The sequence below is a fragment of the Amphiura filiformis genome, chromosome 1 (assembly GCF_039555335.1).
Source record: "Amphiura filiformis chromosome 1, Afil_fr2py, whole genome shotgun sequence".
Taxonomy (NCBI): domain Eukaryota; kingdom Metazoa; phylum Echinodermata; class Ophiuroidea; order Amphilepidida; family Amphiuridae; genus Amphiura; species Amphiura filiformis.
In genome coordinates, this window is record NC_092628.1 from 47,510,311 (window position 1) to 47,528,117 (window position 17,807).

The 17,807-nt window shown below is 35.5% G+C and overlaps 1 protein-coding gene across 1 annotated transcript; it reads left to right on the forward strand.

The window, feature by feature from the left end:
• The first annotated feature begins 12,316 nt into the window (after nucleotides 1-12,316).
• LOC140166391 (gamma-butyrobetaine dioxygenase-like) lies at nucleotides 12,317-16,857 on the forward strand. The gene is made up of 5 exons (XM_072189847.1): nucleotides 12,317-13,028; nucleotides 13,493-13,610; nucleotides 14,155-14,360; nucleotides 15,538-15,704; nucleotides 16,661-16,857. The coding sequence occupies exons 1-5, from the start codon at nucleotides 12,469-12,471 to the stop codon at nucleotides 16,825-16,827; spliced, it is 1,218 nt and encodes a 405-aa protein (XP_072045948.1). The 5' UTR covers nucleotides 12,317-12,468; the 3' UTR covers nucleotides 16,828-16,857.
• The last annotated feature ends 950 nt before the right edge of the window (nucleotides 16,858-17,807 follow it).

Here is a 17,807-nt window from a genome sequence, read left to right on the forward strand (position 1 = left end):
TAAGCATTTTCGTGTGACGTTTTGAAACGCTCTTTGTAGCATGATGTAGGCCTACTGTATGATCATGAAAGGTCGTAAATTTAGAAGCCATTTCCTTCTGTATAGCCCTATAAACAAAACACTTTGGCCCTAATGTATAATGTCGGGAGAAAATATATACTTGCACTAAACAAATAAACCTGTTAATTTTTAAAATAAACTCTCGTGGTGCAATTCTGTCAACAAAATTACATAGGCTTATGAACCGGGGCTGGGGACTCAGCCCCCTCAATAAATTTGGTGCGGGAGCTCGAATAGGCCTACTCTTCTGTATGAATAGGCACGTTTTCATTTTCAAAGTCCACAATGCCGTAAAGGTTGGACTACACTACAGTTCAGTTCTTTTCACAGTGTTGACTTATAATTTCATGAGAAAGAAAATGGCAAAGATTTTAATCTTTCCCATTTTCTTTTTCTTTTTAAAAAACATGTAGGCCTATAGACCCTTTATTAAAGGGGAAAGATGAAATAAAGATGGTATGACATGCAAGAAAGCGGAAGTAAAAATAAAATATGAAAAAGAAACATGAATTAATAATAAAATCGGGCATGACAATTGTCAAATTTAAACCTTAATTGTGACACGATCTGGTTCATGGGGGCCAAAGGAGGCATTTTTGAAAATTGTGTTACTGTAGGCTAATTAGGCTATCATTTTAAATTGAAAACACCAAAGGTCTAGCATACTTTGTTCTAAAGTTATTAAGTTTTTTCATGCAGATTTTCTTGATATGCCTTAAAATAATGATCTTTTAAAATTCATGTACTCTTTTGCAGTTTGAAACTTTCTTCATCTTTATTATATAATGCTAGAACTCCATGAGGTATTGTTGAACTTATGCATTAAAGTCTCAAATTGAAATATTAACAAAAAATAAATGCTATTTTTATGCGGTAAGCTATGCCTACAAAGTGTTTTTATTGCGATCGTAATTTTTTTAATGTTTGATAGTAGGCCTAATATGATTAAAAATACAAATTTAGGCTAAACATAAAATAAGGACAAATCAAACAATTAAAAACGGCAAACCAATGTAATGCATGTTTATAAGTAATGAGTATTAAGAATCTTTTTAAAATTTACTTGAATTTCTTTGCTGTAGGCCTATCCCGCGCGGCGGGCCGGTATAAGCGCCTTCGTGCAAAAACAAAACAAAACACATTTTTAGTAAATGTAGGCCGATTACAAAAACGCAACACCTATAGTATGGATGTTGGTGTTATATTATTATCGTATTGAACAAACAATAAATTCTAATAACCAAAATAAAACCTATGCGTTTTCCATTAAAAAAAAAGGACAGGCCTAGGGCTACTTCGCATTGACTAGGCTCGCGCGTATCGGGCTGAAAAGCATCGTAAAGTTTAAAAAAAAAAAGGGCGGTTTTAGAAAATGGGATAACAAAAAGTTAACACCTAGTATCAACATCAAGTTTGCGGGTTTTAGAAAAGGACATCTATGAATATCAAACTGCAATATTTCACTTCAACACAGAAAGTCTCAAAAAATTTCAAAAAGTACTACAATTTAGAGTAATAATCACAAACATGGTCAGCTATGGTTGATGAAAAACGATGTCGACCCCAGACACGGAAATGCCAATTTTCACTGCCGTCGTTGGTGGCGCGCTGTATTTGGAATCGCGAGAATTGAATTTGCATATTCATGAGATGACGTCAGTAATTGAATTTGCATGTTCATGAGATGACGTCATTAATTGAATTTGCATATTCATGAGATGACGTGATTAATTGAATTTGCATATTCATGAGATGATGTGATTAATTGAATTTGCATATTCATGAGATGACGTCATTAATTGAATTTGCATATTCATGAGATGACGTCATTAATTGAATTTGCATATTCATGAGATGACGTCATTAATTGAATTGGCATATTCACGAGAGGACGTCATTAATTTGCATATATTCATGAGATGACGTGATTAATTGAATTTGCATATTCATGAGATGACGTAATTAATTGAATTTGCATATTCATGAGATGACGTCATTAATTGAATTTGCATATTCATCAGATGACGTCATTAATTGAATTTGCATATTCATGAGATGACGTCATTTATTTGCATATTCATAAGGTGACGTCATAAATTTGCATATTCATGAGATGACGTCATTAATTGAATTTCTATATTCATGAGATGACGTGATTAATTGAATTTGCATATTCCTGAGATGACGTCATTAACTGAATTTGCATATTCATGAGATGACGTCATTAATTGAAAATGCATATTCATGAGATGACGTCATTTATTTGCATATTCATGAGATGACGTCATTAATTGAATTTGCATACTCATGAGATGACGTCATTAACTGAATTTGCATATTCATGAGATGACGTCATTAATTGAATTTGCATATTCATGAGATGACGTCATTAATTGAATTTGCATATTCATGAGATGACGTCATTTTGCATATTCATGAGATGACGTGATTAATTGAATTTGCATATTCATGAGATGACGTCATTAATTGAATTTGTATATTCATGAGACGACGTCATTAATTGAATTTGCATATTCATGAGATGACGTCATTTATTTGCATATTCATAAGGTGCCGTCAAAAATTTGCATACTCATGAGATGACGTCATTAACTGAATTTGCATATTCATGAGATGACGTCATTTATTTGCATATTCATGAGATGACGTGATTAATTGAATTTGCATACTCATGAGATGACGTCATTAACTGAATTTGCATATTCATGAGATGACGTCATTAATTGAATTTGCATATTCATGAGATGACGTCATTAATTGAATTTGCATATTCATGAGATGACGTCATTTATTTGCATATTCATGAGATGACGTCATTAATTGAATTTGCATATTCATGAGATGACGTCATTTATTTGCATATTCATAAGGTGACGTCATAAATTTGCATATTCATGAGATGACGTCATTAACTGAATTTGCATATTCATGAGACGACATCATTAATTTACATATTCATGAGGTGACGTCATTAATTTGCATATTCATGAGGTGACGTCATTTGTTTGCATATTCATAAGGTGACGTCATAAATTTGCATTTTCATGAGATGACGTCATTAACTAAATTTGCATATTCATGAGATGACGTCATTAATTTACATATTCACGAGGTGACGTCATTAATATGCATATTCATGAGGTGACGACATTTATTTGCATATTCATAAGGTGACGTCATAAATTGGCATATTCATGAGATTACGTCATTAATTGAATTTGCATATTCATGAAATGACGTTAATTTGTATTTTCATGAGGTGACGTCATTAATTTGCATATTCATTCGTTTTTTGATATATTTCATAATGTACGATTTCAGTCCAATTTTAATTTTCTTATGGGTCAGTCCATATCAAAACAGATTGAGTGTACACCACCCTCTTGGATTTTGCTCTCCTTTGGCTCAGGGTACCTTTCATGGATCCCTAGGTGAGGTCACAAGAAAAAATTCAAATTCCATTTCGTTTGCGAATGGCGGGCAATCAAAGTTTGGCGACCTCGACCAAAATTGGGAATTTAAGGGTCCAAATGACAAAGTGCTCTCTTTGAGGGCACTTTCTTCTTAATTGAATCAGTTGTGATCCTCTTTTTGAATGTGGTCACTCACTGGCTGTGTCTGAAATACCTAATGCCAAAAAAGATAGATTTCGGAATTTCGTTGGGATTTCAGAGGGGGTCAAAATCAGCACTTCGTACTGTTCAATCAAATTATCTTGATTTTGAAGGACCCATGATAATGTCACAGTGCACTTATAGGTCCTAATTATGTTCAGAATGGATTAACCATATGCCAATGTCTATGAGCAATTCAAAAAAGAGAAATTTCTAGCCCCCTACAGAATTTTAGGCCACCCCTAAAGTGGTTCAGCCACAAATGGCACTTAAAATCGGCAAATTTTGACCCCTAATAACTTTAGGTGTACACCAGATATGAATTTCTAGTCTTTTGCATCTGAAAGAATGTAGTTTAATGTTACTAGGAACATAAGATTTGTTTTGTATTTTTGTGTTTTAGTATTAAGTTGACGCTTTCAAAAATAGTCATTTTTGCCTAACATACCATGCATACAGGATACGGTACAAAATGCCAATTTTAGTATGATATTTTTTTATATTTTTGATCACTTTATAGCCATTTGTATTATTTATCCTGATATTTCAAGTTGCTCTTGAGTCAATTAATAAGAAAAAACTACTTTCTAATCCTCTGTATGGATTTTTAAGGGGGTCAAAAATGCACTTCCTGGCAACGACGCACATGCAAAGTACAGGTTATGGGGGTCAAATTTTCAGAATGCTCCCAATAATTATGTCAAGTAATATATCAAATTACTCGTATGGTCATGAGGATTCCAAAAATGTATAGTTTGTTTGTGTCAGACCTTTCAGGAGGGCGCTATGACGAAAAATGTTCATAGGTCAACGACCTTTTTGAATTCTGACCATAGTTAACAACGTCTGATTTTGGTCATTTTGGTGTCTAATTATATATGTTTTCTTGCATGAGAAATACAACTAAGCAAATTAAAAAACTATACAAGGAACCGATGACCCTCTTTTGCAATATGTCTGCCAAAAGCGTCCATATTGTAATAAGGAGGTCATTGGTTCCTTGTACAGTTTTTTAAGTTGCGTAGTTGTATTTGAGTATTTCTCATGCAAGAAAACATAATTAGACACCAAAATCGGACGTTGTTAACTATGTAATAACAGGATAAATAAGACAATGATCAAAAATAGAAAAAGGGTATGTTGAAATTGACATTTTGTACCCATAACCTGTACATTATTACTCAAAATTGGGATTTTGGGACCATCAACTTAGTATCAAAACACAAAAATACAAAACAAATCTTATGTTCCTAGTAACATTAGACTACATTCTTTCAGATGCAAAAGACTAGAAATTCATATCTGGTGTACACCTAAAGTTATTAGGTGTCAAAATTTGCTGATTTTAAGCGCCATTTGTGGCTGAACCACTTTAGGGGGGCCTAAAATTCTGTAGGGGGTCTAGAAATTTCTCTTTTTTTGAATTGCTCATAGACATTGGCACATGGTTAATCCATTCTGAACATAATTAGGACCTATAAGTGCACTGTGACATTATCATGGGTCCTTCAAAATCAAAGATAATTTGATTGAACAGTACGAAGTGCTGATTTTGACCCCCCTGAAATCCCAACGAAATTCCGAAATCAATCTTTTTGGCATTAGGCATTTCAGACACAGCCAGTGAGTGACCACATTCAAAAGAGGGTCACAACTGATTTAATTAAGAAGAAAATGCCTCTCAAAGAAAGCGCTTTGTCATTTGGACACTTTAAATTCCCAATTTTGGTCAAGGTCGCCAAACTTAGATGGCCCGCCATTTGGAAACGAAATTGAATTTGAATTTTTTTCTTGTGACCTCACCTAGGGGTCCATGAAATGTATCCCTGAGCCAAAGGAGAGCAAAATCCAAGAGGGTGGGTGTACACTCAATCTGTTTTGATATGGACTGACCCTTATTCTTTACCTAAAATGCCGAAATAATATTAGTAATACATTAGAAAAAGTTCGAGGACATCCATTCACCCGTGTGTGGTGGTGAATTGACTACGTAATAATCACACACTTAAGGGTACAGGCCAACTGCACGTATCCACTCTTTTCGAAAGCCGTATCTTGCTAAACAAATGTATTTAGGCCAAAATATCACAATTAATATTGATTTGAATATGGTATCTTCATATATATTTTATGCAAAAAACCGACTCAGGTTCCTGATGTAATTTCAATGAAGCATTTCACTGTTTCGTAGTGAATATGGATGTGGCTGCGTCTAGCATTCATACTACAGTTCATTCATAAAAATATCAAACTCACTCGATAGCATTTTGGAGGCAAGACCGCGAAGATTCGTGTGACTGGCACCAAGGTTCAGCTGATAGTTGATAATGTTGTTTGGAAAGGATAAGATATAATAACTGTCATTGAACTTTCAAAGCAAACTGTTTAAGATACTTGTTTCCAGAGCTTTTTCGGTGAAAAGTTATCATGTTGATCCACACTATTTTATTTTAATATTTTCTCTAGTTTAGATAATGCTGTTTGGAAAGAATAACTTTTCTTATGTGACTCTTGAACTTGAACTTAATTATCTGAATGTGAGCATTTAAACTTGAATCTTTCAAAGCAAAACAGTATTCATAGCATGAAATTCATGTATGAATTGGTGAATCTGTCATCTATGATTATGCATCATGAAATTGTTTTTAAACTTTATTTATCTTTGAACTTCCTTGCAAACTATTAAAGATACATGTTTCCAGAGCTTTTTGGTTAAAAGTTACCACATTGTTCTCCACTATTTATTTTAATATAGCTCTCGCTTTGATAATGCTGTTTGGAAAGAATAACTCTTCTTATGTGACTTTTGAACTTGAACTTGATCATTTGAATTTGAACTTGAGCATTTGAACTTGAGCATTTGAACTTGAATCTTTCAAAGCAAAACAGTGTTCTTAGCATGAAATCCATGTATGAATTGGTGAATCTGTCATCTATGATTATGCAACATGAAATTGTATTTAAACTTTATTTATCATTTCCAGAATGTACTTGGTGATCATCATGTTTATTCATATCCATATTGCTTAAATTTATCTCGTATTGAAATGTATTGTGTGTATTTTTCCCACATTTTCCCATAATGTTTCCTCATTTATATTTTGTTTTCTCTCGTTTACATATTTCTAATTTGTTTTATTTACTTACCTACTTTAATTTATTCTTGTACTGTTTAATTCTTAGTCGCCTTTTATTGACTATCTTTAATTATTAATGTTTTTTCTTATTTATTCAATCTCTTATTTATTTATTTATTTACTACTTATTTACCATTATACTTGTTTTTTTCTTTTTACCCTGTCATTTGTGCTCTATCATTCATTATTATTCTTGGTAGGTTTCCGCCTCACACCACCTGTGTTTCTACTGCCTTAACTTCTTTTAGTGTATTAAACCCCTTGTTTTTGTGTTAAGTGTTTTTCGTATCTATATAATTGTTGTATGTTGGTATTTTATGGCAGAAAAGTGTAATAATTGCTGTAAATTGATTTTAAGACATCATTCTCATATATCATGTACTTCTTGTAATTATTTATATCATACCCGTTGTGTTTATACTGATGTTGACAATCACCTAGATTGGTTTTGTTTCAAATGTACTGGTAATCTTTTCCCTTTTAACCATTATGTCGATGACGATGAGTTCAGATTTGCTTTATTTTGTTTTGACAATACAATTGAGTTTAATCGTATGCTTAGTTTGAAATTAAATCCCTTTAACTTTGAAGATATGTTTCGGACATCATCCAATGAATCTAATAATTTGAATGAGCACACAAGCCCTCTCAATAATTGTTCTTATTTATTTGACAACGATATTACCTGTTCAGATGATAATGATTTTTCAATTTTGCATTTCAATTCACGTAGTCTCAACAAAAATTTTGATAACATTCATAGCTTTATTTCTGGACTAAGTCACACTTTTACAATTATTTCCATTTCAGAAACGTGGTTAAATGATGACAATTTTAATATGATTGATATTGAAAATTATGTTCTCGTTAATGCACCCCGACAAGGTAGAAGAAGTGGTGGCTCTGCTATTTATATTCATGATTCAGTTGCTTACCGTGAAAGGGAAGATCTTAAATTAATTGTTGAATCATCTGATGACATCGATCACTCTGAGTCTGTATTTGTTGAAATTTTAAATTCTGTTAACAAAAATATAATTGTGGGTAATATCTATCGTGCTCATCGTACTAATGTAAATATGTTCCTTACTGACTTGGAAAATTGTGTTGCTAAATTGTCGTGTGAAAATAAGCAATGTTATATTTCTGGTGATTTTAATTTTGATCTACTACAGTATACTAACAATAACACAATTAATGATTTTCTCAATATTTTTACAATAATAATATGCACCCACTGATTGACAGGCCTACTAGAATAAGACCCACTACCGCTTCTTTACTTGACAATATTTTTACAAACGTCCTCACACACCAAATAAAATCTGGTATTTTCGTTAGAGGCTTAACTGATCATTACCCTATTTTTCAAATTACCAAATCTATTCCACTTACACACCCACGCCACCATCAGCATACTACATATCGATTAATTAATCAAAATAGAATCCGAAATTTTCAGAATCATTTAAAACTGGTTGATTGGAATTTTGTTGAAAACATAGGTTCTTGTGAGCCTGCCTACATGGCTTTTCTTAATAAATTTTCTGATTTATATAACATTCATTTTCCCTTGAAATCGTCTCGCTCTAGTAGTTCCAGTAGTCGTCGAACTCCTCGCAAACCGTGGATTACAACAGCTGTCCTTAAATCTATTGTCGAAAGGAAAAACTTTACAGAAAGTATGTCGGTCATCCAACAGAGTCTAATAAAACGAATTATCATGTTTATCGCAATCGACTGACTTCTATCATTAGGTCTTCCAAAAAAGACTACTACGCTGAGAAACTAGAGAATTGTAAAAATAACTCAAAACGAACTTGGAATATTTTAAATTCCATTTTAGGTCGCCAACATAGGCTTGATCTTCCAACCATGTTTAACATCAATAACGTTTCAACTTCGGATTCTCAGCATATTGCAGATCATTTCAATTCATATTTTGTTAATATTGGATCTAAATTAGCTAGCAAAATTCAACAACCAAATACTGATTTTCGTGAATTTTTAATTAATGCTCATTCTCCTGTTAACTCACTCTTTTTTCCACCCACCAACTTCGATGAAGTAGTCAATCTTTGTATGGCACTGAAGCCTGGGGCAAGCTGTGGTCATGATGAAATCAAACCCGAGGTTATTAAAGCAGTCACCACCTTAATCGCAACCCCACTTGTCCACATTTTTAATTTATCCCTGTCTTCTGGTTTTGTTCCCCACCAACTCAAGATCGCTAAAGTTGTTCCCATTTTTAAAGATGGTGATCGCCACGATTCTTCCAATTATAGACCAATTTCAGTTCTTCCTGCTTTTTCAAAAGTTCTTGAGCGTCTGGTCCACAAGAGGTTGTACAATTCTATTTCCCGATTTAATCTACTTCATAACTCCCAATTTGGTTTTCGTTCTAACCGTTCCACATCTATGGCCATCATGGAAGTCTACAATAAAATTGTTAACGATCTCGATAACAAAAATCACGCCCTTGGTATCTTCCTGGACCTCTCGAAGGCATTCGACACGGTTAACCATGATATTCTTTTCTCGAAACTCGCTCATTACGGTATTCGTGGGAATGCCTTCGATTGGTTCAGGAGTTACCTTACTGATAGGTCCCAGTTCGTTAACTTTAATCAACGTAAATCAATTCATTTGAATACAAGTTGTGGAGTTCCACAGGGCTCGATCTTAGGCCCCTTATTATTCATTTTATATATAAATGACATTGTGTTCTCAAGTAAATTTTTCTCATTTGTCATTTATGCTGATGACACTAATTTATTGGCTTCACATAAAAATCTCCATCACCTCATACATTCAGCTAATATCGAACTTACAAAAATTTCCACATGGCTCAAAGTAAACAAACTTTCCCTTAATATTAAAAAGACCACATATATGTTATTTAAAAACAAACACAACACACGTATTACGTATCCTGACACTATTTCAATCAATATTGAAAACAAACCTATCTCAAGGGTCTCTCACACAAAATTTCTCGGGATAATTCTTGATGATTCTCTGACATGGAATCAACATAACACTTATATTACAAATATTGTTTCGAAGTATTCAGGTATCCTTTATCGTATTAAACACATACTTTCTGGCCCAACGTTATTTTCTCTTTATTCTAGTTTGGTTTTACCACATATTCAATATTGTAATATCATTTGGGCCGACAAGAATAATTGCAATTTACAATCTATTTATCTCAAACAAAAGAAAATTGTCCGTTTATGTACCAACTCACATTACCTTGCACACACACAACCTTTGTTTAAGAGATTAAATACACTTACAGTTTTTGATATTTACAAATATCAAATTTCCCTCTTTATGTATAAGTTCAAAAGTGGCTTACTCCCAAATATTTTCACTGATTATTTTAAGAAGAGTAATACCTTTCATTCTTATGGAACCAGGTCAGCTGAACTGTATAGACCTCACAACTTCAGAACAGATCTTGCAAATAACACAATTAAAAGACAGGGTCCATTAAGTTGGAATGTTATTGATCTCAATATTCGTAACTGTAACACCGTTAAATGTTTTAGTAACCTGTACAAAGATTATCTTGTATCACAATATGAGTTGTAATCAGATTGCCTGGGGATTTACATCTGATCATGTTGATTTACATTCAATATTTTCTTGAATTGTGTCTCGTATACCATTATTTATTATCATGATTATATTGCCACAGCCAACATACTTGTCTGTCTCACCTGTGTTGTCCTGTCTCGTTTTGCACATTGTAGTTTTGTCGCTTTATAATGTCTCTCGTCTCTGCACGTAGTATTTAAGTTAGCTCTTTCATAAATTTTTTTTAGGGTGGCCAAACTTGTACGAGCCTTGTGCTCTTTTTTGGTCATCCCTCCATTAATTGCGTTTGTTTCGATTTATATGATCAATTTATAATTATGGTAAATAAAAACTGAACTGAACTGTATCGAGCGAAATTTGGACACCATTTGGGTATTTTGCCTTCATGTACCATGCAATATTCATAAATATACCACTATAATGCCCATATTTGACAAACCATTACACAAATAATTATTATACACAAGTGCGCTAGAAATTCTGTGTCATTTTTGACACGGTGAAGAGCTATCTTCTCTTTTGATGTTGACTGAGGTATGCCAGAGTGTGGCCTTCAACACGTAAAATTGGAAAGGCTATTTAGCATAACAAAGGGTTAGTTCCCGATACACTGTTGAGCAAGGAAAGTGGTTATTTGCATAGTAAACGCACAATGGCTCAGTGGTTACGGCCTTGGACTCATAATCTGAGAGCTTGCTCGACGTGCGTGGGTTCGAGTCCCCGTCCCACCACCGTGTTGCGCCCTTGGGAAAGACGCTTTACCTCGCTTGCCTCACCCCACCCAGGTGCAATGGGAAGCTGTTAGGTTTAGTCACAGTCGTTGTACTGATGAACCCTACGCCATCAGTAGGCTGCAAACGTGGTTCCGGCATAATCTAATGACGGCGGAATAAATGTAAAGCGCTTTGAGGCTGTTTACGGCATAAAGCGCTATATAAATATCTACATTTATTTTGTTTAATTTTAATTAAATCACGGCGAGATGTATATTGGGTGATGATGTCACCGTGAGCTCATTAGAGTTTGTCACTCGGTTTATTGCAACTTCTTGTAATGAACTGCCGGGAAGAGTTTCTGTTCAGTTTAAGCTGAACTAACAAGGTAAAGCGAAAGAAACCCCTATGGATATTTTGACCGTTTAACATGAAGTTCAATGGGGGATTAAAATTCATAATTATGACTTTATGTCAAAATTGTTCTGTTGACCTACAAACACAACAAATATGACAGATTCCATTTAGGCGTATGATGGAACATGTGTAAACATTACAAATATGTCAAATTAAATCAGGTTTGAAAAATATTTACCAATTTCATTATAAGATTGGGTAATCTATATGGCCAAGCTCGCCCTTTTAAAGGGATTTCTATTTGAACCACACTGTAGAATTGTTTCTTTACTTCCGTGGCACGTTCCGCACGTACTGGTTGTGAATGACCTGGGCCTGTAAGCTCCTGTACTAAAAACCTGGATCAATAATATTTGCATTCAAAAACAGGTTTAGGGTCTGTGCAAAAATAATGGTCCGGATTCCACTGGAGAGGAAAAACAGAAATTGATTTCTTCTCGCGGTACGCCAAAATAACACCTTTTGAAGAAACCCGTTTCGGGGAAAAATTCAATTGCGTATAGGCCTATATAACTATGATGCGAACCAGACAGAACATATTCTGGTAAACTGCACTTTAATAATACACTTTGCGGAAAATTATAAACTGTCAAAAAAATGAAAGTGTCCAAAAATGGTGTACCAAAAATTATTTGCCGCCCTTTTGACCTGCCAAAAGTGGCTTCTTCCTTGCACTCAGGCCTTGCTCCCCTGTCATTAACCACTACACCCCTCCCCCCGTCGAATATTAAGTATTGTACAACCCCTTAATTGCATGCAAGGTTGGTACTACAACCGTCACGTTTTGGCGTAAGCTGTCTCCCACTCGTACTCGTTGACTGTTTGATGCCTTGTCCCAGGCAGAACGCAGAGCAAATTACGGTTAACACATTTCTTACCTTGTCATATTGAAGTCTATCCATTATGGCAAGCCATTCTCCAGCCATCCAGAGCTTTACGCAAAGCACAGAAGACAAAACATTGAGTGTTTCATGGGCAAACGGAGACACGCAAGAATATCCATACATATGGTTGCGTGATAACTGCCAATGTATTTCTGTTTGCTGGCACAAGTCAGGCCTGGCACCAAGAGCTGGCGCAAGATTCGACCTCAACTTGGATGTTGTTCCTAAATCTGTGGAAGTCACCAGTTCGAATCCGGCATCATCGATGGACATAGAATGGTCCGATGGTCATAAGAGTCAATATCTATCGAGCTGGTTAAGCCAATATCGATTCAATAAATCACCTGAAGATGTCATATTGAATCCGAAGTTGCGATATTGGGCTGCTGATATTGACGAAAAACATCAACTGAAGAGATACGATTTCGAAGAAATTTTGACCAGTGATGAGGCTTTTTTGAATTGGATAAGTGATTTGAAGGAACTTGGGATTGCTTTGATTGTGAATGCACCAAAGAAAGAAGGTGAACTCCAGCGACTAGGAAACAGAGTGAATTTTCTGTCACGATCCAATTTTGGGTAAGATGAGCTAATGGCTCGCACAATAGGATAGCGCTGCACAAAGTGTCTTTTAAATTTACCGGTTTTTTACCCACATTAAGTAATGTCCTCTTTTTCCATACACTATTATCAAAAATGCTATTATCAGGGGCTACAATGGGCTGGATATGGTTTCATTGTGCGCCATGCGTAGATCTCATTGTCAAATGGAATTTATGATGATCTTAGCCTTTGACAAGCAGTACGAGAATAAATGTAAAAAGATTAAAGATAGCAACAGGGGATTCTTACATGCCGAATGATGCTGCAGATCGAGGAAGTGACGGTCTCCGGTTTGGCTCTGTAGCTATTCTTTTAAGTAATTGGCCTTGAAAACAAGAAAAGTTTCGCCTGCTAAAAATGTTAAAAATATATTCAAATAATAGTTTTAATTTTGTGATAAAATGACTGAGTGTAGACTTTTGTTGTTGATGTTGTTTCAGACACATCTGGAAGGTCCAGACTCGATACACAGCAAGCCGTGAAGAACACAACGTTGCCTATCATACCGGCTTTCTGCCGCTACACACTGACTTATCTACCTACCAAAGCCCGGCTGGGGTAAATTTTTATAATATAAATAATCTATCTAGTATTATCATATGTGGCAAATAGATAAGGAGTTAGCATTTTGTGCCAGGTCCAAAGGGCTTTTCATGACGGGTCATGCAGACAAAGTTACAAAAGCGCACACTAAGGATATTGCATTCTGTTTCAAAGGATATACAATTTTATTCCATTCAAATTCAAGAACTGTTGTCCCTCCCCCTCCCCAAAACATACACCGTATGCGGCAAACACATAATACACACACCACGTCCACGTGTCAACCCTGTTAGATTTCAACAAAACCTTTCTGGTCAAGTTATAAGACATTTAAAACAAAATTCGTAAAAGAAATAAAGACCAAAGATGACAGCCAGCAACGACAGAATATTCTGTATAGTTAACTTTTTACCTATGTTTCTAAACTATATGACCGAGCAAAATGTCTTTTTCAGAAAATAAATTTGAACAGGGTAGGCCTACCACTAACAAATCCTTTCATATTTATGATTTGAAGAAATACCACAAAATTTGACGAATTTGTTTGCTTGCTTTACAGCTCCTGCTGTTTCATTGTCTCCAAGCAGCAATCGAAGGTGGGGAAAGTCTCCTTGCAGATGGCTTCAAGGTTGCCGAAGACCTTAGACGCGATAACCCGGAGGCATTTGAAATCCTAACGACCACGGTTTTTGAAAACTTTGAGAAGGGAAATGCAACTGACTACCATGGCAAATATCATGCGGTTTCAAAGCACCCTATAATAAGGTTGGTAGTTTGTTTTCTGTAGATAAGGGACAGTCTTCAGTGAACGGCTCTTTTCAGAGCCACCAAAACATTTAAAAATTAGCAGATATGCGAGATCTGCTTGTTTTCTGTTGACAAGGGGCAGCCTTCAGTGAACGGCTCTTTTCAGAGCCACCAAAACCTTTAAAAATTAGCAGATATGCGAGATCTGCTTGTTTTCTGTTGACAAGGGGCAGCCTTCAGTGAACGGCTCTTTTCAGAGCCATCAGTAGGTAAGGGGCGGCCTACATGTTCTTATATATAGGTACTGTGTCCTGAAGAAGTCAGAGCTACTCCTGATGAAAGCTTGACAGTTCTAAACTTGTCCGACGGCGAACCCGCTAAAAATCCCACTAATTGTTATGAATTCCCGCCGTAAAAGCCTATCCCACAATTAGTAAATGGTTCACTCGGTTGCGACGGTCAGAAGGCAAACAAAGAAACTTCTTCTTCGAAAAAATATTCTTAAAATGCTACTCTTTCACAGGGTTTTGGAAATTAGTAAACAAAAACGTAGCGAACACTAACGGAAGGAAGAAGTTTATTCTTCGTATAAAACTGTCCGAAATTAGCTTAGCAGAGAAAACTTCTATTGAAGGATTACACAGCTTTATTCCATAAGCTGCTTAATTCCTGTCTGAAGTCTTTACACTAGTCTTACTCATGAATATGACACACCAAGAAAGGTGTCATCTACAACCATATTATGTCACCTTCTTTCCAACTCATTATTCAAATATTCTTCCCGTTATTTTCATTTTAAGGGATGGTGTTATTGTTTTTTGTATGTCAAGCATATCTAGGCATTAACAGCTGAAATCTAATAGATAACACTGACGAAACTTCGGTCAGGCACAAGTGGTGAAGTGGGTTGCCATAGATAGCTGGTCGGGGTATTTTACAAGCCGATAATCGGGCGTTACCCTGATCGAAACCGACTGGAATGAGGTCTTCTATCATGGGTCATCTGCCCGCCGTTACCAGATGAGCCACGGGGAGAGCGGAATTTTTGTTTGGGTTCTGCGGGGAATTGAACCCGGGACCTCTCGCACCAAAGGCAAAGACCTTAACCAGTGTGCTATGCTGCTCCCACTTTATTATTGTTATACTTGATCATTTGCATCATTATTTTATTTGCTTATTTGAACTTCTCTACCAGACTTGATCAAGAAGGGTGTATTCGTCGAATAGTGAACAGCGATCACACCAGGACGCCTATGCTTCGTGTGCCGGTATCATCTGTTCTACCTGTATACCGTGCCATGAAATTATTCCATGGGAAACTTCACCATCCTGATAACCTATTCAAATACAAGCTAAAAGAAGGTAAAATGTTTATACCAAGGCCCTCCCCCTCCCCGTTACTCTTATACTCCCTTATCAAGTAGGCAGTATATCCCAGCAAACACAAAAACGTTTTTAAAACGTTTTAAATAAGTTATATTTTGGGTTTTGGTTCAGGTAAAAACTTTTAATAACATTAAAATGTCGGGTTATATAAAGGTCATGAAATCGTTTTAAAACGTTTTGTATGAAAGCACACTACAACAATATTTTAATAATTGTTTTCGAAATGTCATAATAACCCGAACCTTTTAGGACCTTACATTATCACTTTTAAAAGGGTGGTATTAACCTGGAATTAAGGAAACTTTTGAAAAACGCTCAATTTTCAACAAAAAATAAAATCACAAAAAGCCTGATTTTTGCCCAAATTTCAAATATATTTGGTGACTTTGATCAAAATTTAAAATAAAAATCAATAAATAAAGAAAAAAATGGGTCCTAGATATTTACATTATTTTAGTTTTAAAAAATAACTAATCGTTTTTGTTTACTCAAGTGTTTTGGTGGGTTTTTTGGGTTTTTGGGTTTTTGTTACATGGTCCCAAAACATTTCGGCCAAGTAAACCCGCTTGTGGGATTTTCTGAGCATTTTTGCCCAAATTTGACTCATAGATGAATTCATCAAGTTTTAGCCGTTCTAAACATGTATACTTTTATATACTTTAGACCAACAATTTAGCAAGTTATGAGGCCCAAAAATGTCCATGATTCCAGGGGTATTTTTACAGGACATGTGTAGCCGACAATCGGGCGTTACCCTGATCGAAACCGACTATAACGAGGTCTGTTATGGTCATCTGCCCGCCTTTACCAAATTACCAGATTAGGGTTTTGACTACCCTTAATATCAAAAACTCCTCAATCATCTAAGTCCAACTTTTGTATATTGTATCACTGAAAATGGTTATAATAATTATCCTTCATTTCTTTTAAAGGTGACATACTTTGCGTCAACAATTACCGCGTGCTTCACGGAAGAGCCGACTTCAAAGTTACCGAACAAGAGACAACAAATCGCCATTTTGAGGGAGCCTACTTGGATTGGGATCAAGTTAATTTACGTATGCGAGTACTACTAGAAGAAAAGGCTACAAAGCAGTGAACAACGGTGATACACTAGGGATATGAGACAACTCTACACATCTTGTAGGAATTAATATCAGTTTTGGTATAGATGTAAAGTTTAAAAAAGCTAAACAAGTATTGAACAACGGTGACAGACTCAGACATCATTTAATTCTAGTAATAGTGTGTAAGCCCGGGGGCAAAGCTGCAATTTTACCATAGGTAGTTGACATCATGGGCTACACAAAAATGCCTGATAGCAATTGAATGGGGGTTGCTTTTGGCGGGAAAGGGTCATCGAACTTTACACGGGGTCAAATTTCAAACTTGCTCAAATTATGTTAAAAACCAAGGATTCAGAAAATGTAAGTTTGACATAGGACACACCGGTCTTGAGTTATAACCGAAAAGGTAAAAGGTCACGTTTCTGGCTCTATGGGGGTGGGGGTCAAAACAGTGTAGGTAACATTTCAATGTATAATTATGCTAAGTTTGAAGAAGCTATCATTTACAGAACAAAAGTTATAAGAGCGAAGTTAGAACTTTTTGAATGACCCTCGTATATCTAGGAGGTTCAACGCCCCCTGGGACAATTAGTGCGAGTATATATAGTGAGCATGGTGAGGATTGTGTCAATGGAGAATGAACTGTGCAAAAAATGCCACAATGAAATAAAATATGAATCTCAGTAGATAGCAATGACTTCACAGAACAATGCTATCTTCATTATTTGATACCACTGACTTTACATAACCAGCAGATATCTTCAGTAGATAGCAATTACTTCACATAACCATCATCAGCAACCTCAGTAAATAAATATGACTTTACATAGCCACCAGCTTATATCAATAGATAATAATGATTACATATGGCCATTTCTAAATTGGCAAATATAAAGTTGACAATTGATATAGGGCCGTAACCCTCATCCTAACCTTAAAACCCTAACCCTAAGCCCTAACTATAAATCTTAACCCTAATTCCCAAACCAAAACCCTAACCCCGAATGCCTTA